General features: G+C 32.9%; 3 protein-coding genes across 5 annotated transcripts; 1 reads left to right on the top strand and 2 right to left on the bottom strand.

Moving 5' to 3' along the window:
- Window positions 1–308: 308 nt before the first annotated feature.
- LOC107942315 (protein MAINTENANCE OF MERISTEMS-like) lies at window positions 309–965 on the bottom strand. The gene has a single exon (XM_016875969.1). The coding sequence runs from the start codon at window positions 963–965 to the stop codon at window positions 309–311; it is 657 nt and encodes a 218-aa protein (XP_016731458.1).
- A 3,358-nt stretch (window positions 966–4,323) lies between these two features.
- On the bottom strand, window positions 4,324–6,357 carry LOC107942307 (UPF0496 protein At2g18630). Of its 2 annotated transcripts, none has more exons than XM_041108483.1 (2): window positions 5,967–6,357; window positions 4,324–5,615 (listed from the first exon to the last, which is right to left on the bottom strand). In XM_041108483.1, the coding sequence occupies exon 2, from the start codon at window positions 5,611–5,613 to the stop codon at window positions 4,441–4,443; it is 1,173 nt and encodes a 390-aa protein (XP_040964417.1). In that variant the 5' UTR covers window positions 5,614–5,615; window positions 5,967–6,357; the 3' UTR covers window positions 4,324–4,440. The 2 variants fall into 2 exon arrangements, with proteins under 2 accessions (XP_040964417.1, XP_016731446.2); XM_016875957.2 differs by having other exon boundaries at window positions 4,324–5,637; window positions 5,967–6,288.
- A 3,554-nt stretch (window positions 6,358–9,911) lies between these two features.
- Window positions 9,912–11,545, top strand: LOC107947498 (NEDD8-conjugating enzyme Ubc12). 2 transcript variants are annotated; one of them, XM_041108481.1, is made up of 6 exons: window positions 9,929–10,230; window positions 10,443–10,551; window positions 10,718–10,796; window positions 10,890–11,006; window positions 11,090–11,243; window positions 11,329–11,545. In XM_041108481.1, exons 1-5 carry the CDS (start codon window positions 10,122–10,124, stop codon window positions 11,225–11,227), a joined length of 552 nt encoding a protein of 183 aa, XP_040964415.1. In that variant the 5' UTR covers window positions 9,929–10,121; the 3' UTR covers window positions 11,228–11,243; window positions 11,329–11,545. The 2 variants fall into 2 exon arrangements, with proteins under 2 accessions (XP_040964416.1, XP_040964415.1); XM_041108482.1 differs by having other exon boundaries at window positions 9,912–10,230; window positions 11,090–11,545.
- Window positions 11,546–23,088: the final 11,543 nt, after the last annotated feature.

Genomic DNA, 23,088 nt, shown 5'->3' with positions numbered 1-23,088 from the left:
TCATGTTGGACAGTCGTCCGGATCGGGTCGGAATTGACCTAATGCTGTAAACTTTATATGTGTAATGATATAAAAAGTATAATTCATTAGAAATAATAAAAATTATTCAGCTTATGCTTATGCTTAAATTGTATCCAAATTAAGTTATAAAATAATATATGGAAATTGGAATTATTAAAATTATATCGAAAATGGAGGCATTTAAACTTAAATTAGCTTTAATATAATGCAAAATTAAAGTTTAAGGTTTAGGGTTGATAACATTAGTCAATATATTATGACTACAAATAATGACAATTTATAATTTATCACCTGTTCACCAGTGGATAAACATACAGTTGGTGACTAACCAATGCCAAAAATGGCATCCGATAGAGCGCCCAAGACTGCAGCAATGTGAGGCATCCGCCCATGTCTACAACATCCGGGTTTGTCACCCGACAAAGCTCTCGATACAACACTGCTAGAACGGCGGAGCCCCAGCTATATGAGCTAACACTCGACAAATCAGCTAACAGGGACAAGTACATCAAATGCACCTTGTTGTTGTTTGCATCGGGCATGAGTACTCCCCCTAGGATATGCATGATGTACGCTCGAGCAGCGCACATCAACTCACCTTCAGTGGCAGTAGCTGATAATTGTCCAAATTTGGCTTTCAGCCATGTAAATTTTAAGCCCATAAAATTCGACTCATCGTCCTCTGGCGAGTCTCCTAGGAGCTGATAACAAAGTGCAGCCGGATCGGTAAATGAAGATACTCCCGTTACGGGACTCCCGTCAATTGGGAGCCCAAGCTGCATTGCAACATCCTCCAAAGTCACAGTGCACTCCCCACACGGAAAATGAAAAGTGTGGGTCTCTGGGTGCCACCGTTCCACTAGCGTAGATAATAAATCATAGCGCAAGTCGGAGGTCCGGATCAATGCTGTTGACCCAAATCCGGCTTGCTCCAAGTACGGCATCAATCAGGCATCCGAAGCTTTCTTTAAACCATTCACACGGCCCCTTATTACTCGGTACGAGTCCTGATAGTGTTAAATTACAAAAAAGTTATTAAGATAACATGATTTATTTCTATATATTACGTATATCCTTTTTAAATAAATAAAACCCGTGATTAACAAATAATAAATCATACCGCCTGATTAGCCGCATCAGATTTGTGTCTATCGGATCGAATCAATGGAGCCATTGCGATGCCTGCATGTTGAAAAAAAGTTAGTAAAACACTCTTACTTCGGCCATTTCTTCGTATTTTTTTCTCCGCATTTTATTATTTTAAAAAATATCATAATTTCTAATTTTATAATTTTACATTATTTAAGTGCATTATGTTTGAAATTTATTAATTTAGTGTGTTTTTTAAATTAATTTAGTGTCAAAAAAACCCTTATTCCTGCCCTTTGCTCGTATTATTTTCCCGAATTTTGTTACTTTCAATAAAAAATATTATTTTCGTATTTTATTATTTTATATTATTTCAGTACATTTTGTTTAAAAATATTTGTATTAATTATTTCTGAATTTTTAAAAAATTTAGTAAAACAATCTTACTTCAGTCATTTCTTCGTATTTTTTCTCTGTATTTTATTATTTTAAAAAATATCATAATTTCTAATTTTATAAATTTATTAATTTAGTGTGTTTTTTAAATTAATTTAGTGTAAAAAACCCTTATTCTTGCCCTTTGCTCGTATTATTTTCCCAAATTTTATTACTTTCAATAAAAAATATTATTTTCGTATTTTATTATTTTATATTATTTCAGTACATTTTGTTTGAAATATTTGTATTAATTATTTCTGAATTTTTAAAAAAATTGTAAAACACTCTTACTTCGGCCATTTCTTCGTATTTTTTCTCGCATTTTATTATTTTAAAAAATATCATAATTTCTAATTTTATAATTTTACTTTGTTTCAGTACATTATGTTTGAAATTTATTAAATATACCATTTTTTTGGATTTTATTACTTTCCGTGAATATACAATTTCCGTTTTTTTTCGTATTTAATGTTTTATTAAACATATTTTTTTATCATTTTATTTTTAATGTTATTTTTCTAAAAAAACTAATTACAACATTCTAAATAAATTTCATTAAAAAAATCCTAATCAACATACAATTTACATAACATGAATTTTTTCATGCTAAATAAATTTTATAAAATTTATATGCTAAATAACATAATAAAACACGTATAATGTACATAACATAATTTTTTTACACACAAATATTACAAAAAATTAAAATTAAAATTAAAAATTACCTTTCTTTCTTTCCTTTTCCTTCCTCCCCTCTTCTTCTTCTTCTTTTTTTTTCTCTTCTCCTTTCCTTTTTCTTTCCTTCTTTTTCTTTCTTTTTTTCTTCTTCTCCTCTTCTCCTTTCCTTTTTCTTTCCTTCTTTTTCTTTCTTTTTTTTCTTCTTCTCCTCTTCTCCTTTCCTTTTCTTTCCTTCTTTTTCTTTCTTTCCTCTCCTCTCCTTTCCTTTTCTTTCTTTTTCTTTCTTTCTTCTTCTTTCCCTCTCCTTCTCTTCCCCCCACCCACCAGCCGGCTAGCCCATTATATGGGCAGTGCCGCTCATGGGAATGGCACCATCGGTGCCGCCTATGGGAAAGGCACCTTTGGTGCCGCCCATGGGATACCCTCCACCAGGGTATTGTCACATCACCTGCAGCTTTTTTTCTTCTTCTGATTTTTGTTTTTTTTGTATTATTTTTGTAATTAAAAAATATGATATTTTGGTTATTTTTTATTTTTTTGTAATATTTTTGTAAAAATCCCTAAAAATGTATAAAATTTATTAAAATAATGTTTTGGTTGAGTAGCAAATTTAAGGTTTTGTAAATTTAAACAGAGTATATTCAAATTCAATTATATGCATATTTTTATTTATTTTTTTAAAAGTAAAAATATTACCCTCAAATAATATAACTTGTTTTAAATACGAAACATAATTTTATAATTTACTAACTGAGTTGGTGTCCAATTGACTCGTGACACCAATTTAGTTAAAGATTTATTAAGGATTTGTATTTGGTATACTAGCAGTATACTTTTTTTTATTCCATAAGCAGCCTTAAAAAAGTGTCACATGTCTCTTTTCTAAATATTTATTTTTAATATTTAACTGTATCCTTTTATTAATAGTATAGATACATAAGTTTGGTGAGTGACAACATTTCATATTAAAAGTTAACTTTTTTTTCTTAAGAATTATTAATTTTGTAATGGTAATAAATTTGTTTATAATTCCATTAAATATGGGTTCTAGACATGTTAAATTTTAGTTTTTTTTATAAAAGTATGAAAAGATAAAAAAAAATCAGAATAATAATAATAGTCATTTAATAAAAAGGTATAATAATAATTTTTTAACTATGTTGATATCCGATTAATTCGTAACACCAATTTTGTTAAAAGTATAAATGTTTTAATTTTAAGATATAAAAGGGAACATTTTTTTTATCAAACAAACTTATTTAAGACTTGTTCTTTTTAACTTTGTTAAGTTCCACTTAGTTGAGTGATAAAGGGACACCAACAAAAGTGGGTAAAAGGGAAAAAGAAAAAGATTAAATACTCAATTACAAAATAAGGTTGTTGATGAATTCATGTGATGGTCTGATGGAAAGGATGTTCACCGTCTTATGTATGGCCTAAGTTTGAGTCGGACTAGTCAAGTTTATTATTCGGGTTTTATCTTATTATTATAATTCACTAAAAAAAAGATTGTTGATAAGGTTAACCTTAAATAAAAGTTCTATTTAATAACCATATTAGCTGTGTTCTACAAAAACTAAAACTTGATTTTTCAACAAGTCAGGAGTTACCTCAATCATAATATTTCTTAGAAATTATAGAAATAAGTAATTAATCTTATAGTAGTTTCGGGTAAATTATAGTGATGATTTTGTTGTTGTTGTTGTTTAACTATAAAATTTTTAAAATATTTACTCAACTAAGCAGATTTATTCATCCGTTGAATGTCGCTAAGTTTAAAGATTATTGACAGGAAAATATTAAAATTGAGATAATAATATATTTAACCTTCATTAATAATTATATATTCTATCAATTTGATGATTATAAAAAAATTTAACTCTTAATGTTTACAAATTATCTAAATTTGATCCTAATTATAAAATAAGTAATTAATCTTATTTTATTTTAAAATTGGGTTGATTGAATTCCTAATAAAATAAAATATGATATTTTATATAAATTTGTAGATGGAAATTGTGCAATTATTTTCGACCTCCCTTTGCCAACCTTGGTCACACAATCAAGAAAGATTTGTTTCTACACAAGAAAACAGTCTAAAATTGAACAATGTAATTGTTATACGTATAAGATCAAATCCAGTGGAGCAACTTCATTACCTTGAATACAGCATAAAATTATTACAACATTAACACACTGAAATTTACCTCATTGCTACACTTCCCACGGGCTGTCACCCGTTGATGAATTCCCAGAACGTTTCATCATCTTCTGCAAAACTACCGTCCTCGCCATCCTAATATCACGGCTACAATTTTCGGCCTGTCGACCCAATTCCTCAATGGTTTTCATAAATGCTTCTAATTTTCCCTTGATCTCATTGATTGCAAGCTTCACTGCATCTTCTTCTCTAACTGCAAAATCAGCATTATGCAATAAAGATTCCATCTCAATTTCCAACCGGCTAATCAGCACTTTTATGTTTTCCATGTCATAGATTGTAATGCGGGAACCGATCTCCATTCCGATTATTAACTCCTTCTGCCCTTGCAGCTCGTTCTCATAGCGCTTCCAAAGCCAGTTGCACCATTTTCCAACCGAACCAATAGGAACTGCCATTGCACCCGCCAAAGCTGTGACAACAGGAGGTGCAGCTATGGCTGCTGCCACCACGGAGAAAATCAACACTGAAACAAAAGTGGCTACAAACAATACATTCGACACCCTCCTCCATGTTTTCAGAGATTTCATTTTCTTATCGAGCTTTCTCTTCCGAGATAGCAATTTCCGTAGCATTAATTCCTGCTGCCTACGGACTGAATCAAACAGTATAAAGAACTCCTTAGTGAATGGCTCCTCAGCTGCTTTAAATTTCCTTAGTTCTTCTAAGGTCTTCACAAATTTCCTCTCATCATCCCCAACTTGTAAACCCACCTCTTCCTCGAAATTCTTAACAGCCAACTGAATGATTAACTGGTTGTTTCGAGCACGCTTGAGGCAATTCTGAAGAGCAGTGCAGAATTCTAAAGTCTTTTTAGTGTTGTCGAAGTATTCCTCAACCAAAGAAAACAAGTCTGGATTGTTCCATATATCTCTCTGACATTCTAAGATGATTTTCACCACTTCTTGGTTGGTTTCAAAAACACATCCAGTGACCTCTTTGAGTGAGTCAAAAGATAAAGCTTGAACACCCATATTAGCAGCCAGTGTGCCAATGACATCGTTGGTGCGTTGATGGAGGGTCGCATCAAATTGCTGCAAAGTTGAATCATGTCTACAAGCAGCCTCGTAGGAGCTCAAGTCTGATTCAATCCCAGAATCGGTCCTGCCTTGGGAAGATACTTCTACAGCACCTCCTTTCGTTTTGCTAGATTTGCACCCCATCATAACTGATCAACAAACCCAGAAACACTGTTCAACAGTAACCTAGGTTTACAGTGCTGAAGAAACTTCAAATTTAAGTGAAAACCCAGTAATCAAGTGGTCTCCTATGCCCTTCTCCAGTGAAAACTTTTCATAAATCCAACAAAAAACAGCTAATTCTTTGTTGAAAGTACAGCAAATTAACCAAAAAAATAAAGGGGGGAAGCTTGGGGGTAAGATTATAAAAACCCAGAGATAGTTTCCAAGTGTGGAGACCAATTAGATCGAGACGAGAACAAAATCAAAATAATTATCCCCAAAGGTTAAAAGATTAAATCTCTCGTATGTAATCCCAGAAATGAATGAGCTAAAATTACCTGAATTTGAGGTGGAAAGTCTTAAGAATTGATGGTTTCTCGATTCCTGATTTCTTCTCTCTTGAAATCCTTAGCAGATAATAGAGCTCTAAAAAGCGAAGCTGCTACGATCCAGTGAACTCAAGGAGGCACCCAATAGCATTAGATAAGGATTTCGAGAGGAGAAAAGAAAGGAAAATGAGAGAAAATAATTGTGAGAGAGGGGGAATGATGAGAGGAATGAAATCAAAAGTGTGCTTTATCTCTTATATTATTTCCAACTACCGTAAGGTGTGCGAAGGGTGAGAGGAGAGCAGGGTTTGATTGTAGGAATGTCTAGAAAAGTCAAAGAAAGAAAATTGAATTAGAAAGCTTTAGGACCAAAGCCAAGTGCCCGGACACAAGGCGGAAACTTCCAAGATGCTACTTCGCTCAATGTGGCCCTATATCCCACAAATAACACATCACTTCTAGACTTGGAAACATTCAAAATTCACATGGATATAAATACTATTTTGGAATCGCCTAAGTTTAAAAATGAGTAAGTTGATCTATTTTTTAAAGAAAATTATAAAATAATTTTAGGATCTAAATAAGTTAATTAATGATTCAAGTTTATCATATTAACATATTTTTATTATTATTTTGCTTTGAAAAAGTTTTCAAATATATATGGTTTAAAATTTATGTGCTCTAACATAAAATTAGTTATACTGTAACAAGATTTTAATTTGACATGTTTAATTTTTTAATTTAACTCGAATAATTTCACTCGATTTGACTTGACTCGAATTTCATTTCACTTGCCTCGATTCGAAAAAACTTCAAATCGAGTTAGGATGATAAAATAAGACTCGTCAGCTCGATTAACTTGAAATTTTTTCGCTCGATTCGATCGAACGCTCATCCTTAGTTGTGAGTGAGATTGAAATAAAAATATGTTAAGGGCTGAAGTGAAAAAACCATAAAACGTTGAGGATGAATTTTACAATTATACCTAAAATTTAATTCGACAATTTATTTTACAAAATATTTTTGTTTCATAAACATCAAAAGAATAAAATAAAATATTAGCATTTAATTTTATAGAAATAGTATTTTTAATAAATGTATAATTTATAAATAAAAATGATAGCTATACTTAGTTTATAGGTTTTATTCTTTCGTTAATAACAAAAATACTTCTTATAGAATAGAAGTAATTAGTGATAGGACCAATTTTGATCCAAAGTTCCATTGTGACTATCCAACTCCAATCCCATTTGCACATCATTTTTTATATCAAAACTTAGTTTAGAAAGTAGTAGTGAGAATTTTAGAATTAAAACAATTAGGGGTTAAATCTAAATAAATTAATATAACGAGAGGTAATTTTGTAAATACTCCAGGCAAAGCGAGGTGGGTTTACACTAGAGGTGCTCATGGGCCGGGCGGCCCGGCCCGGCCCGACGGCCCTCCCGAAATATGGGAGGGTTTGGGTAAAAATATAGGCCCGAAATATGGGCTTGGGCAAAAAAATGAGGCCCGTTTAGAAAACGGGCCAGGCCTCGAGCACCACTTTTTTAGCCCGGGCCCAGCCTGATATAATAAATATATTTATTTTTTTAATTTTAAAATATTTTAAAATACTTTTTTTAAATTTTTTTAATTTAAAAATATTTTTAAAATATTTTTAAAATTTTTAAAATTTTAAAATATTTTTAAAATAATTTTTAAAATTTTTTAAAATTTTTAAAGTAAAAATGGGCCGGGCCTAGGCTTATAATTTTTTTTCTCGGGCCGGGCCTGGACAAAATCTTAGACCCATATTTCGGGCCGGGCTGGGCCCGTGCCTAGGATCCGGGCTAAAATTTTTTATGGGCCCGGCCCGACCCGACCCGGCCCATGAGCACCTCTAGTTTACACTAAACTTGAGCCCCACTATTTCCAAACCGTCCGTTTGGAGTTCTTTTATCATAAAAGTAATACATTAGTTTTATTTGCTCAATATTTTGTCTATCCACTATTTTAGTATAGAAATTATTATAAACTATTAATTCTGCCCATCTTTCAGATGGATTTAACTCTTAAAGAATTAATGGAAAAAAGAATGCTGATTATCGATTTCATTTGTCTGTTGGTAAAAAATGATAGGCAATTTATTCTATATCAAATTATAAGTATTTTGTTGGTTCATAAAAATAAACACCAAATTAATCAAAGATACCAAGAAAAAAAATTAAAGTGATAAAAATAATTTTTATGAATTTTTTGTAAGACATCAAAAAATGACTGAAAATAAAGACAAAAATCATTATGATTTGTTTGTTCCTGAAAATATTTTATCCTCTAACAATCGACGAGAATTACGAATTCGAATTTCTTTCAATTTAAGGGATAAAAATGATATGCATAGAAATGTAATATTTTTAAATAATGTAAAACACTGTGGTCAAGTTTTGACTAAAAACAAATATATTGATAGTGATAAAAAGAATGCGTTGAGTTAATTATTATTTAATTAAATTATAATGTAAAAATTTAAAGGTTACAATTCGCTCAAAGTTGTTGTAATCTTCGTATATTTGAAATTTAATCTCTATATTTTTATTTTAAGAAATTTAGTCTCTCTACTTTTTGAATTTATAAATTTCAGATCCATTTGTTAACACTTTAATTAGAATGCTAAAAAATCTTTATAAGAGCTTGTGCGAGAAATATAATGGTACTAACAATTTTACACAATAAAAGAATTTTAATGGTGCTAACAATTCTACACTGACTCCTATAAAGATCGATTTAGGTGGTTAAAAAAAATAACAATGTTATAAAGATCCATTTATCATCCCCATTAACATTGTAACCAAGCTAAAAATAAAATATTATATAAGCCAATCACCATGAAATCTTTAAAAGAGCCAATGCGAGAAATATAAAAAGTCAACGATGAAAGATGAAAAATATGACCATTTTACACAAGAAGCATGAACCAAAGCCTCAAATGTTTTTTAAGTGTGCATATAATTAAGTAAAGAGTAAAGTACACCAATAGTCACTTAATTTTGATTTTAATGATAAAACAGTTACTCAACTTTTAACTCAATCACTAAATTTGTGAAAAATAACAAATCAATCTCTACTAACTATTTTCTATTACAAACGTAAAGGGAGTTGCCATTTTCCATCCTTCTCTCCCCTTCCCCTCTCGTCTCCCTCCCCCTACCACCGCTCTCCCATCTCTCTCCCTCTTCCCTACCATCCCTCCCCTTACTCTGATTCCCTTTCCCTCTCTAACTCACCCACCCTTCAAGCCCCTTGATTTTGTCTCCTAAAACCATGGGTCCTGTTCCCAACCAAAAATCTCAGTTAAATGAATAAAAAAAAGTATTGTTCTTAATTAAATCAAAGTTCATGTATAATTTTAAAATTTATCTCTAAATCAATCACGTTTACTAGAGTTTGAAAATGAGATTATTATCTTTTAGAAGAATACTACTTACTATAATTGTTTTATAATATAATCAATCACAATTTATAATTGCTAGATTTGTTTAGGTAATAAATTTGAATTTTTTTAATTATTTAAATAATTACAAAAAATGTTATTTCAATTAATTAATCAGTTAAATAATAGTTTTAGTTATTCCGAATATTTTTATACTATCTCAAGACGAATTGCTTGTCTGTAGACTAATATCTTAATTTGCAAAAAATAAAATAAAATAAAAAGTGTAGTGCAAATCTAAATATTAATGTTTTTACGAATTCTTAATATTTATGACGAAGATTACAAATGAAAATCCCACAAATATCTTAATATGTCATCATTCTACTATTGTGGAGTGATTGATTAAGAAAACTTACTTTAGAGATTAAATAAGGAGTCGAGTCAAATAAACATGCTCTCAATAATGTTGATATAATACTAAAAAATATTAAAAATATAAAATAAAATTTTATTCAAATTTCTTTTTAAAGCTATCGGTTAAGCGGGAATAGGGGATCCTTATCGCCTCTATTTTCTGTTATACATTGTTATTTGCGGCAGCCATTCACTGCCATTGATTTGAAATTTGTTTATATCGCTGCGCCACCGCTATTTGGACCCCTGATTTTGATTGATATTATTTTGATTCCATTACTAAATTCTGATTAATGGGTTCTTTTAAAAGTTTTTAACATCTATTAGCAGGAGCTATGATTCGATTGTTTAAAGTAAAAGAAAAGCAGAGAGAAACTGCTGAAAATGCAAAGGATGAAGCCGTCAGGAGAAAGCAAACTGCGGGCGAGTTGCGTTTACACAAAGGTTTGCTTGTTTACTCAATTCATGTTTTATTTTATTTTCCCCCTAAATCCCCTTCATTTTTGTTGCAAAATTCTTTAGCTTTCTTAAAGATTGAATGAGAATAAGCGCTGAAGCAACTGGATTTAAGAGGATCAGTTTGATCTAGGATCGAATAAGGCAATCAGAGGTTAATCAATTTGAATGTCATGCTTGATTTTGCCTAAAATTTGCAGACATTTCTGAGCTAAACCTACCCCAATCCTGTGGCATAACATTTCCTAATGGAAAGGATGACCTGATGAACTTCGAGGTTTCGATTCGACCTGATGAAGGATATTATCAGTAAGAGCTTTGTTTCATGACTCGTATCTTAAACCAAGTAACTTGGTTGTTTTCTAGCAATAATATTTTCGTTAAATTTGTTCTTAGAAGTGGAAAAACTCTTGTTTCACATACAATTCGGCTTATCGCATTTAATAATTCGCCCAACTTACTGCTGTTTTCTCAGCGGTGGCACATTTTTGTTCTCCTTCAAGGTTTCTCCCATCTATCCACATGAGGCACCCAAAGTTAAGTGCAAGACAACGGTAGGTCCCCTGATCCTTGTACCCAAATCGTGTTGGTTTATGTTCTGTTTTGGTTATAACCTGGGTTGTTTGGTGTTGTACTCCGATTTCCAGATCTACCATCCAAATATTGACTTGGAAGGAAATGTTTGCCTTAACATCTTACGTGAAGACTGGAAGCCCGTGCTCAATATAAACACAGTAATCTATGGACTATATCATCTGTTTACGGTAATGGCTATTGTATTTCTATGAATTTGCTGCCATCTTTTCCATGTATTTGTATCCATATGATATTTGAATCTTGTGTAAAGGAACCAAATTACGAGGATCCTCTAAATCATGATGCTGCTCAAGTGTTGAGGGATGATCCAAAGTTGTTCGAGTCTAACGTGAGATGGGCTATGAAGGGTTGCCATATCGGAGACACCTTTTACTCACAGTGTATCTAGCTTTTGCGAGTTTAACGTATGTGGCTGAGGGCTTTAGAATGTGACATTCACCGTAAGCTCATACTAATATGACGTCGTTGCTGTTTGCTTTGGTGTACCAGGAAATCGCATGTGCTTGTTCTATATGGAATTGGACTTCATCTTTGCAGCTCTCCTTTTAATTACAATATTTGAAAAACCATTACTTATAGCTTTGTAATTGTGTATCTTTGCCCTGCACCCCTACCTTTCTTTGAAAATACCCAAGATTCGTGTGATTTTCACACAAGGGCTTCTCTGCTTCTATATTATAATAACTTGCTTCCTTCTTTGTTTCAACACAAGATTTGGTTTCTGTTTACCATTTTCTTCACCTCTCAAGACTTTGAATAAAAGGAGAAGAAAACATAAACAAAATCTGCTCTCCTACGTACCAATGCCACCAAGCAATCACAAGACAAATGAAAACAAAGAAAATGATTGAAGTTTTCTTCCCGAAACTAATTGTCACCATACAAGCTGCAGTCTACTGCATTGATATACGTATTGTTATTTGTATATATTAAATAATGAAATTAAAGATAAAAATATTTATAAAAAAGAAAATTTTAATTGAAGTGGTAAAAAATTTATTTTAAAAATATTGGTAGTATCAGTTCAAATATTATATATGTAAATTCTACAATACCAAATAAAAAAAATACTTATCAATTATATAAAATTTTATTTAACAAGTTTCATAATTACAATCCATCATCAAATTAATTCAAAATAAACAAGCAAAAAAATCATTTCATAAATCAAGGTTTATAGGTTAAAAGAGGCCTTAAGAAAAAAAATCAATTGAGCCTCTGCACTAAATTCGTACCCAATTAAGCTCATGTTGTTAATAAAAAATCAATTAAGCCCTTCCATTAATAATTTCATTCTTTGACCATGTTAACTGTTAAAATTAGTTGATGAACCAATCAAATGGTGGCATGTGAAAGCTTCTGGTTTAAGCTTATATTCTCTTGTTAAAAATCATAAGATTTATAAACTTTATAAAAATCTAATAAATTATAAAAAATTTATAAAAATCATAAAAAATAATAAAAACATAAATATTATAAAAATTTATAAAAATATAATAAGTTCTAATAAATTATAAATTTTTTTAATACAATTATAAAATATATGTAAACTACAACAATTCATTTATTGGTTCCTCATTTTAAAAATTAAACCCCTAAAATAAAAATAAACACGTGACATTAGATCAACTATTGGATAATAAGAATAATTGTCATAATCAATATTGTTTGAATTGAACTTGGTAAGCCAAGTGAATTAGTTGGGCTAAAATCGGTAAGGGTATTGGCCTAGAGAAAGCCATTAGATCGATTGGGTCGTGTAACAGCCCAATTTTGGGCCTAGTCAGAACAGTAGTTTCGGGACCACAAATCCGACGAGGAAAAATTTATTTTTATTATATTTTTATGGTCTAAAATTTCACGGAATGATTTCATGAAAATTTTGTTCGAAAATTTCGACGTTTGGGCACTCAATTTAGTCAAAAGGACTAAATTGTAAAAAGTGTAAAACTTGAGTTCTAGAAGCTAGAGGTGTCCAATTGTTATGAAATTTTAAATTGGAGATCCTTAAATGGAAATTAGACCATTGGTTAATTGTGGACAAAAAATGGACATGAGAAAAATGAAATAGGATATTTTTAAGTTAGGAGCATTTTGGTAAATTGGTAATTAAACGGACTAAAAGACAAAATAAAAGCCAAATTTCTTATCCATCTTCTCCATATGGCCGAATATGTCATGGAAGCCATGACTAGGGTTTTGTTCAAGCTTCCAAGCTTCATAGTAAGTCCATCTTTGCCCCGTTTTTAATGTACTTTACATTTTTGAGATCTTCGTAGCTCGGTTTATCTATTTCTACCGTTATTTTGAGCTAGAGTTTGTGTTTGAAAATTTACCCATAGATGACATGCATGTATTTTGATGTTTAATGGAAGAATATGAATGTTTGGAGTGTGATAAACAATTTTTACTAAGTGATTTTTGATGAAATTGCATAAAAGACTAATTTGTAAAAAGTTGTAAAATGTGTGTAAGTGTGTGAATAAGTGAAAATTTGGACTGCTATAGTTATGAAAATGGTTCGGCAAGGCCTAAAATGCAAGGAAATTGAATAAAAATTATTTTACGAGCCTAGGGGTAAAATCATAATTTTGTGAAACTTTAAGGGAAAAAATGTAATTTTGCCATAATGTGATTTTTGGACTAGATTGAATAATGTGAGTATTAAATAAGTTAAATGTGTTATTAAAAATAAAGAAAGATGAGAAATTGATCTTGATCGGTAAAATGTTGAAACGTGAGAATTCCCGGTTGAACCTTCAGAATAGAAATGATATGAATGAGATAGTTATGGTCACATGTGTAGTACTAAGTGAAGGCTACTATGTGTACTGGATGACATTGACTATAAGGGTGGTGCTATGTGCTGATCCACCGTGTATTTGTTATTATTCCGATGAGTTCAACGGGAAATTGACTAAAGGTCTGTTTGTTTGCTTGTATTTTGCTTTTTGGGAAATGTTTTCATCATTTTCCACTGTTTGTTTGGTAGAGATAAAATTCCCATTGTAAAAGATTTTCCAAAACACGGGAAAATAACGCCTTCTTCTGGGAAAATGTCTTACAGGTTTTTTTTCGGTAAGACATTTTCCAAAACACAGAAAAATGACGCCTTCTTCTCCCCATTCCTCTCCCCCTTCCCCTTCCCCTTCCCCTTCCCCTTTCCCTTGGGTTGCAAATCAGTGCCATTACCAGGTACCTTCCTTTATATTCTCTCTAGTCTACCCTTTTTTATCTCTTCGATCATTCTGATTTTTGTTATCTATCTATCTATCTATCTTCTTCTTTTTTTTCAATCTCTTAGCAAATTTTCCAAGTACCCTACCCCGCCTAAATTCCTCAAGAGCTGCATGATTTTGAAGAACAACGATGAGAAATTTTGGTCAAGGACCAACACTAGGGTCGGTGTTAAAAATGCCGGCAGTACGGTTTCAGGTTTGAGCCAAAACTTGAGGTTGTACGTACAATTTTCGGCTCCGGTGAAGCGAGGATTGAAGCCCAACAAAGAGGAAGAGGAGAAGTAGAATTATTATGTGAATATGGGTTATGCTATTCAGACCTTCATAGAGGAGTTCCCAAACATTTTCTACAGAGAGCTCAGTTTTGATATTTACAAGTTCGGATTCAATTTTCCCGCATTTGATTTCTTTGAAATGGAGTAAATAATTGAGAAATCTGTAAAATAAATTTGATTTTTCAAAGTTTTCCTTGTTCATCTATTGATTTTGGATTCTCATCGTTAAATTCAAATAAAAAAAAGAAAAAATAAAAAAAAGAGAGAAAGGGTTGTCGAAACCATTTTTTAAAAATAAAAAATTTAGGTTGTCGACTTTAAAAAATGAAAATTGGGAGTCGCCACCAATCTTTTATTAAGGTGTGATTGGATCACCTAAAAAATGGCTTTGGTCTACGAGTTTTAGAAAAACGGATCCGGGAGTCAGTTACGTAAGAGGAAGGATTAACACCCTCGCAACGCCCAAAATTGATACCTAGTTAATTAATTAGTGTCTTAATATTGAAAATTTGAAAAAATAATCCTTAGCAAAAACTTAAAAACGTTACTTATTAAAACCCTTATCATTTCGAAGAAAGAAAATCTCACACCCAATGCGTTAGGGCACAACATTCTAATTTCCTAAAAAATGAATTAGTCTAAAACTCGTGTAATAAAAATTTAAAAGAATATTCATTTGCTTAAGATTTAAGAAATCACGGCCCAATACGTTAGGACACAATTCCTCAAAATCCCAAACTTGAAATATTTCCTTTATTATTATTTTTTTCAAAAAAATCTGTCTCGAGAAATCAATACGTCACATCCAATACGTTAGGATACAACATATTTAACTCTCCAACAACAAGCTTTTTATTTTATATATTTTTTACTAATGAGCAACCCTCGATTGTTGGATTTAACGAAGAAAATCGGAACTCAATACGTTAGGGCTTAATTTCCTTGAAAATCCTAAATACGAGTGTTATCTCAATTTTGAAAATTTTAAAATCGAAAAAAAAAATGATGTGATGCTACATTAAATATAAAATGTAATAATAAATACAACAATGGCATAGGAATAAACGAAATTAATGTACATAAACAACGACATGTAAAATATCAAATGAATATAAATGAAAACATAAATCAATAAGCAAATGAAGGAAATAAACAAAAGAAATATAAAGGGAAAAAGGTACAAAATATATATACATTTGAAATTATGAAGAATAAAAGACATAAAGATAATTTACTCATAAAATTTTGGGTTATAAAACTTATATATATAAAATACATAATGCATTTATGAAAACAAGGAAAATATAAATATATACATATAAAATATATTCATGCATTTACAAAAAAATGAAATATATAAGTATAATATAAAACGTGGAAAATATTTATAATAAACTTTGAATGGAGTATAAATATATGTGTATATATTACAAAAATGTATAAACATATAAAAATCATAGAATATGGGCAAACGTATAAATATTATGAAATATAAATGTGTATATATATGTATAAAAAACTATGAAAATAAAATAATAATAAAGTAGGTATATAATATGTATATATATTAAAACGTTTAAAATATATATGTATATATATTAACATGCATATGCGCACATATATGTAGGTATAATAATATATAATATAATAATAAAAATAATAATAACAAAATTAATAAAATAGAATAAAAACCTAAAATGAAATATTAAGGAGTAAATTGAAAATCAACATAATTTTAAAAAAATGAAGGGCCCAATTAAAAGGCGCGAATAACTCATAGGGCTCGAATGGGAAAATATCTCCATCCTTTGAAACGCGTCACTTTATTAGGGCTAAATAAAATAAATAAATAAAATCCGCAGTGGTATCACCTTCTCCCTTTTTTAAAATTGTAAATATGTAAAAAATAATCGAAAAAGAAAAAAAGAAAACAGTAAGCCACCTTTAAAAAACTGCCAATAATTCTCCCTTTTTTTATTGATTCCCCCTTTTCTCTTTCAATGAAGGGAGAGGCCTCTATTTATAGCAGAGTCTCCCCAAATCCAACGGTACAGATCAATTACATCAACGGCTAAGATTAAAGGGTATCTACAAATTAAATCTCTAAGATTACAAAATCATATCTTCTAAGATTGTATATATCATATCTAAGATTGCATATATCATATCTAAGATTGCATATCATATCTAAGATTGTATATCCTCGAAAATTATGTTTCCATATATGAGCTCAGGCTAAAATTGGGTATTACAGCTGCCCCTCTTTACTCGTTGTCGTGTAACAGGAACGGAGCAAAGACTTTAGAAATGGCCAATTTTTGCCCGGTCACCTAGATCTTGGTGCTCTTCTTCTTCAAGCAGCCACATCCATCCTACTGCATCTTCAGAGGTATAGGAATTGGTGTCTCGATCCACTCCACCGCAACATCAAAAAGATAGGATTGGTTCATTCAGTCTGCCTCACTGTAACTTTAGGAGGATAAGACTTGTTTACTTAGTCTGCTCCACTGCAACTTTAGGGAAATAAGACTAGACGCGATCTGCTCTCTGCAACTTCAGAGAGATAAGATCCAATGTTTTGATCCGCTCCACTGCAACTTCAGGGAGATAGGATTATCGGCTCTAATCTGCTCCACTGCAACTTCGGGGAGATAAGATTTGCCATCTTCACTCTATCTTACTGCAACTGTAGGAGGATAAGACTTGCTTGCTGAGTTTGCTCCTCTGCAACTTCGACCTACTCCGCTGCTGCTCAGTGAGATAAGGCTTGGTGGCTTAAATCTGCTTCCTACTATCTTGGAAAGATAAGATTTGCCGACTTTGATCTGCTTTACTACTGCTTAGGGAAATAAGATCTACAATCTTCAACCTTCTTCGCTGCTGCTCAGAGAGACAAGGCTTTGTGGCTTAAATCTACTTCCCACTATCTTGGAAAGATAAGATTTGTAATCTTTGATCTACTCCACTACTGCTCAGAGAGACAATGATTTGTGACTTAAATCTGCTTCCCACTATCTTGGAAAGATAAGATTTTCCATCTTTGATCTGCTCCACTACTACTTACGGAGATAAGATCTACAATCTTTAACCTACTCCGCTGCTGCTCAGGGAGACAAGGCTTGGTGGCTTAAATCTGCTTCCCACTATCTTGGAAAGATAAGATTTGCTATCTTCGATCTGCTCCACTACTGCTTAGGGAGATAAGATCTACAATCTTCAACCTTCTCCGTTGCTGCTCAGAGAGACAAGACTGTGTGGCTTAAATCTGCTTCCCACTATCTTGGAAAGATAAGATTTGCCATCTTTGATTTGCTCCACTACTGCTTAGGGAGATAAGATCTACAATCTTCAACCTTCTCCGCTGCTGCTCAGGGAGACAAGGCTTGGTGTTTCACCGGTTTGTTCTCTAGGGAACATGAATTGTATAATTCATTTTATGAACCTAATCATGCCTAGTGATTAGGATGTCATGATCAGAATGAGTCAAATGCTCCTAACTAGGTATGTATGAATGATGTTTGCATGAATGCGGAATGTCATTTTTTTTACAGTGATCCTTCTTTATCATTGCTCGACATTTATTAAGGTTTTATCACTGACGCGCCGTAACGCCTTTGCTCAGCTGGCATTTCCATTTAGTCAGATTGCCCCTACTGTAAACTTCAAAGTTCAATCCACTAGGACGCAAAATTTGTACCATTATTCTCCCACTGCAACCCGAGGGTAGACATATACAGCTTCTTCTCAATTCACTCTTATCACAATTCAAGGCTACAAAATGTGAAGTTCTTTGGTCCTTTACACTATGCCTATGGTATTGTACCAAAGGCTTATGCTCAAATGAAGGCTTTTTCTCTAAGGGAACCTCTTCCTATTGCTTGGTGATCATTGTTTATTTAAGCCTTATCACCGACACGACATCTCGTTATTTTACTCAATCGATGCTTTTTGACAACAAAATCCAAAGAGAAAGTCCTTATTTAGACTCTTCCTTCTCAAATTTCCAACCTTTAAACTTGGTGCATTCTAAACAATAGTCCTGTTTCAGGTTCCTGTATTATCTAGAAACTTCTAAAGTAATATGCAAAACTTGCCTTGTGAAAGTTTTATTAGTCCATTAATCATTATTCCAATGCAACATGCTTGCAAAAAGGTTATAACAATGAATAAGAATAAAGTTAATTTTGAGCATAACTCGAAAGGAATAGATTATCCAAAATAATAAACAAAGAAATTGATTGGGAATATGTATTTTTGGAAAAGAATGAAGTATTCCAAGAACAACAAATAATATAAAAATTGGGTGCCCTAGATATCGCAGCTTGAGCTTCTCTGTACAAACTTTCTGAAGACCATTCTGAGTTTGACATGTGTTTAGGAGATCTACAGTGCTTTGTCGATGCCCCAATATATCGCCTACCCTTTCCTGTTAATTCAGGTATAGCAAGATCATCATATGCCCCAATCAAAATCTGAACTGCTCTGATTACCTCATGCTCCATTCTGATCAAATATTTGAGCCGCCCTTTTCGGGTTTTCAACTCAAATCCTCTTTGGTCTCAAGGCGCCCTTTGCGGATTTTCACCTTGGCCTCTCCTTTTGCTTTTCTTTTCCTTTTTCTTTCGTTTTCTTTTCTTTCTTTCTCTTTTTTTTTTTGAAAAATTTGAATATGAACTCATAGGATTAGGCATGTCCCTGTTATCCTTTCTGATCAAAATCGACGCTTTTCAGATAAGGCCTTCCACATAAGATCTTTTCTAGCTTGGGATGAAGTTCTTTTTTGTATGGGAAGGATCTTCTTCAGTACCAGGTCCCTCTCAAAGAATTCTATAGGGCGGACCTTTTTTGTGAGCTCGTATCATTTGCTTTTGGCACATTTGACCATGATGAATAACTTTAAACATTCCTCTTCAATCGGAATTAATCCAAAAACTTAGAGAGAAAGAATCCTGTCTCCAATAGGCAATACCGTAATGGACCCAGGAGAAAGGCATTGCCCCGGCGGAGTTTTTTTTTTTTGCGATATGGCATTAATCACGAACAGACTGCAAACCTTTGATATTGTGCTATTGTTCAAATTTAGTACATTGTTAGATATGATCTTTTTGGGGTTTCATACTGACATAGGATTCTTTAAGAATTTGCTAACTGTCGACTTTATGACATTGGCATACGATGTAGCTTCCACCCATTCAGTAAAGTAATTGACGACCACAAAGACGAATCGATGACCGTCAGACTCTTTTGGCGAGATCGACCAAATGACCTTCATGTCCTACATAAGGAGAAGTCATGTATCCCAATGATTCTTTGTAGGGTAAGATCTGTCTCTCGACTTGTTCTACCATCCTTAACAAGTCCAGAAATAGGCTACAATCTATGTCATCTTCAAAGTCCTGAGATCCCTCTAAACACATATCTCGCTCAAAAGAATGTTCGAAATCTGTAGTAATGTCACTCATGTCATTGATATCCGGGGACCCATAGTAAATACCAAAGACTTTACAAAGGAATATATGAATTTATGAATAATTATTTATACAATATGATCATGAATGAATGAAAGAATGATTGTGGAAGAAAATCCAAAAGAATGAAAGAATAATTATTCAAAAAGAATGAAAAATATTGGCTCAAAAATAAATGCTAAGATATATTTTATTAGAATAATGACGTTCAGACAAGAGCCTTTTTCACAAAGGAATTTCTATCATTTTTAGGCTAAAACAACAAAAATGTTCTGAACAATACTCTAAATAAGCTCTAAAAACTATAGGAATTTCTTTCGCAGTCCAATTGCTTAGAACACTCCATATTTATAAGGGCGAATATCTAACAAGGTCCCTTTTCATTTGTGTCCTCATATATGTCATTGATGTGAACACTTCCTATCATTATGTGCATATTCTTCTCCTCTTTAATTTCCTCACAAAGCTTCATCTCCTTGTCGTCCATCATGCCCTGAATCAAGACCTTGAATTTCACACTCTGTTGGGTCTCGTGTCCCTTCTCGTGATGGAACTCACAATGGTTCCTTGTCTTTCCATGGTTTCCTCCTGAATCAGAAATAACTAATCCTATTCCTGCCCTCACGTCTACCCCCTTATCAATATGATTGGGTAGTGGATTTTCTGCGCTAGACAAGACAACAAATATGACAACACGCATGTTAATGAGTCTTTCAACCAGTTTTTTGAAGGCGGTGCAATTCTCTATTGAGTGCCCCATAATTCCTGCGTGGTATTCACACTGAGCATTTGCGTTATACCATTTAAGAAATGGAGGCAACATTGGTTTCTGGTAGAAAGGGGACACCACATGTGCATTAAATAGGGTTTGATATAGCTCGATATATAACATCGGTATAGGTGTGAACTGAGGCTTTTTTGTATTTGTCTTCGTGTAAAATTCTTGCTTTAAAGGACTCTGATGGCTGGTGGTTTCTATCTTTAGCTGGTCCACAGCGAGTGGCCCTTGTTATATCAGTCTGCATTATCCCCCTTATTCCCCTTTCTCTTTGGGGCCATTATAGTATCTGAGTATTCTACCATCGCCTGTTTTATTTCTGCTGGATTATCAAGAGCAATAGGATTGACTAAATTGTTCCTAAGATTGGATCTTAAGCCTGTCAGACGATTCATTGGTGTTAAGGTATTGGTCTGATATCACTGGGATTTGATAGTAAGGGGTGCCCCTTGTTGGTGCATATCTGGCTGGACACTTACTAGGATAAAATTTGAGGGATAATTAGGGTCTTCATTATCCTCCCCAAAGTGGACCACTAGGCTTTCCTCTTTTTCTAACCCTCTAGCCAATAACTGGGTTAACTAGTTTATCACATTGCTTTGGAATTCTAGCATCTGATCCTTCATATTTTGTTGAAATTTGGTCAATTGCTCTAGCATCTGTACTTGCATTTGCTCTATTCTCTCCAATCTTTGATCCATGCTTCCTGACTTTGCTTGGGTACTGTAACAGTGTTTCATTGGTTAGTTAGTTTCCAGATTAACTTGAATGATTTTAATTGATTAGGCTCTTTTAGTGGACTTTAATGTTTATGATGTCATGCAATGCGAATGCATGCAATGAATGCATAAAGAGATGCTGATTCTGATTCAATTCCATTTAGAAAACTTTACTAGAAAACAAATCTCTTTACATAAAATAGATATTTATACGGCCTTGCCCTCATAGGCGGAGATATTCGATCCTCTTCTTCATTCGAGCGTTAAGATAAATCTTACGAACTCTTCAAAAAACGTCTCTTCTATCTCCTTTTTGCTCAATCCAGGCCATAACTTGTTGCTCACTCATCCTCGTTATGCTTGTTGGCTTCTCTTTAAGAAGGTTCAGCAGCTCTCGAATAATCTTTGCCATCTTGAATCCTTGGGCAACGGAGCCATAGTCATGTAGTCCTCCATTAAATTATCATCCTTCTCTTATCATGTGTTCTTGGACCATATTCGGACAACCATATTGTCATCCACTTTATCAAGAAACCCATTTTCTTATGACAAGCTCTCTATTTAGCAACTGAACGTGAATCAACACCTCTTTTTAATATGCAAATGCAATGCAATCATAAAAAAAACAACATAAAAAACAAGTTAGTACAAAGTAAAAGCAAATGAATAAAGTACCTACTCGGGAAACCACTAGGGTTTGGTGTAATTATTCCTAAGGTGGGCAACTAGGGTTCACTATATGTAGTTTGGCTCTAAGGTAAGGGTACCTGAACTAGCAGATTCCTCGATCCTCACCCATTATAGGCTCATACGGACCAAGTTCAGTTCAGGGGAATACATTTCCCTATGGCTGCACGGAGATGAAAATCTCACGAAGACATAGGTACAAATGTATCCCGAAAGCAATCCGCTATCCTGCACGGAGGCGAAGACCTCACGAAGGAAATAGCTTCTCACTCCCACTTAAAAGGATATAATCGAGTGGTCATGTAATGCAATATGCAGAAACATCAAAATTCAAACCAATAAAGTAATTACAAACCGAAGTAATTATAATCGTAACAAAAATGGACAAAATACAACAAAATGATCGTAAATTTAAACCAAGTTTTCGGGTGACCTCTAGGCATTCGGTGTGATTCTACCTAGGGTAGGCTCCTAAGGCTCATTATATGCGGTTCGGTTCTAAAGTAAGGGTACTCGAACCAGCAGATTCCTCGATCTTCACCCATTATAGGCTCATATAGATCAAGTTCGGTTCAGGGGAACACATTTTCCCTATGACTATACGGAGATGATAATCTCACGAAGGCATAGGTACCGATGTATTTCGAAAGCGATCCACTATCCTATACGGAGGTGAAAACCTCACGAAGGAATATTTTCTCACTCACACTTAGGAGGGTAAAATCATTCAACTCATGTAATGAATAATGCAAAGATCAATTAAGCAAGAAAATGAATGGATGCACAATGATCTCATGATTTTTTTAAAAAAATTTATTTTCTCGACAAGAAGACAGAAATTAATCAACTTTGTGGCTCGACTCTCGTATGTGTCCCCAACGGAGTCGCCAAGCTGTCGAAACCATTTTTTAAAAACAAAAAATTTAGGTTGTCAACTTTAAAAAATGAAAATTGGGAGTCGCCACTAATCTTTTATTAAGGTGTGATTGGATCACTTAAAAAAACGGCTTTGGTCTACGAGTTTTAGAAAAACGGATCCGGGAGTCAGTTACGTAAGAGGAAGGATTAGCACCCTCGTAACGC

Source organism: Gossypium hirsutum, chromosome D12 (genome assembly GCF_007990345.1).
Source record: "Gossypium hirsutum isolate 1008001.06 chromosome D12, Gossypium_hirsutum_v2.1, whole genome shotgun sequence".
Classification (NCBI taxonomy): Eukaryota; Viridiplantae; Streptophyta; class Magnoliopsida; order Malvales; family Malvaceae; genus Gossypium; species Gossypium hirsutum.
The sequence above is the reverse complement of the archived record's forward strand: the minus strand, read 5'-3'. Positions and strand labels throughout refer to the sequence as shown.

Coding starts and splice junctions, on each gene's coding strand:
- LOC107947498 (XM_041108482.1), top strand. CDS start 10,122: ATGATTCGATTGTTTAAAGTAAAAGAAAAGCAGAGAGAAACTGCTGAA. Junction 10,231..10,442: donor CGAGTTGCGTTTACACAAAG/GTTTGCTTGTTT, acceptor TAAAATTTGCAG/ACATTTCTGAGCTAAACCTA. Junction 10,552..10,717: donor CCTGATGAAGGATATTATCA/GTAAGAGCTTTG, acceptor CTGTTTTCTCAG/CGGTGGCACATTTTTGTTCT.
- LOC107942307 (XM_041108483.1), bottom strand. CDS start 5,613: ATGATGGGGTGCAAATCTAGCAAAACGAAAGGAGGTGCTGTAGAAGTA.
- LOC107942315 (XM_016875969.1), bottom strand. CDS start 965: ATGCCGTACTTGGAGCAAGCCGGATTTGGGTCAACAGCATTGATCCGG.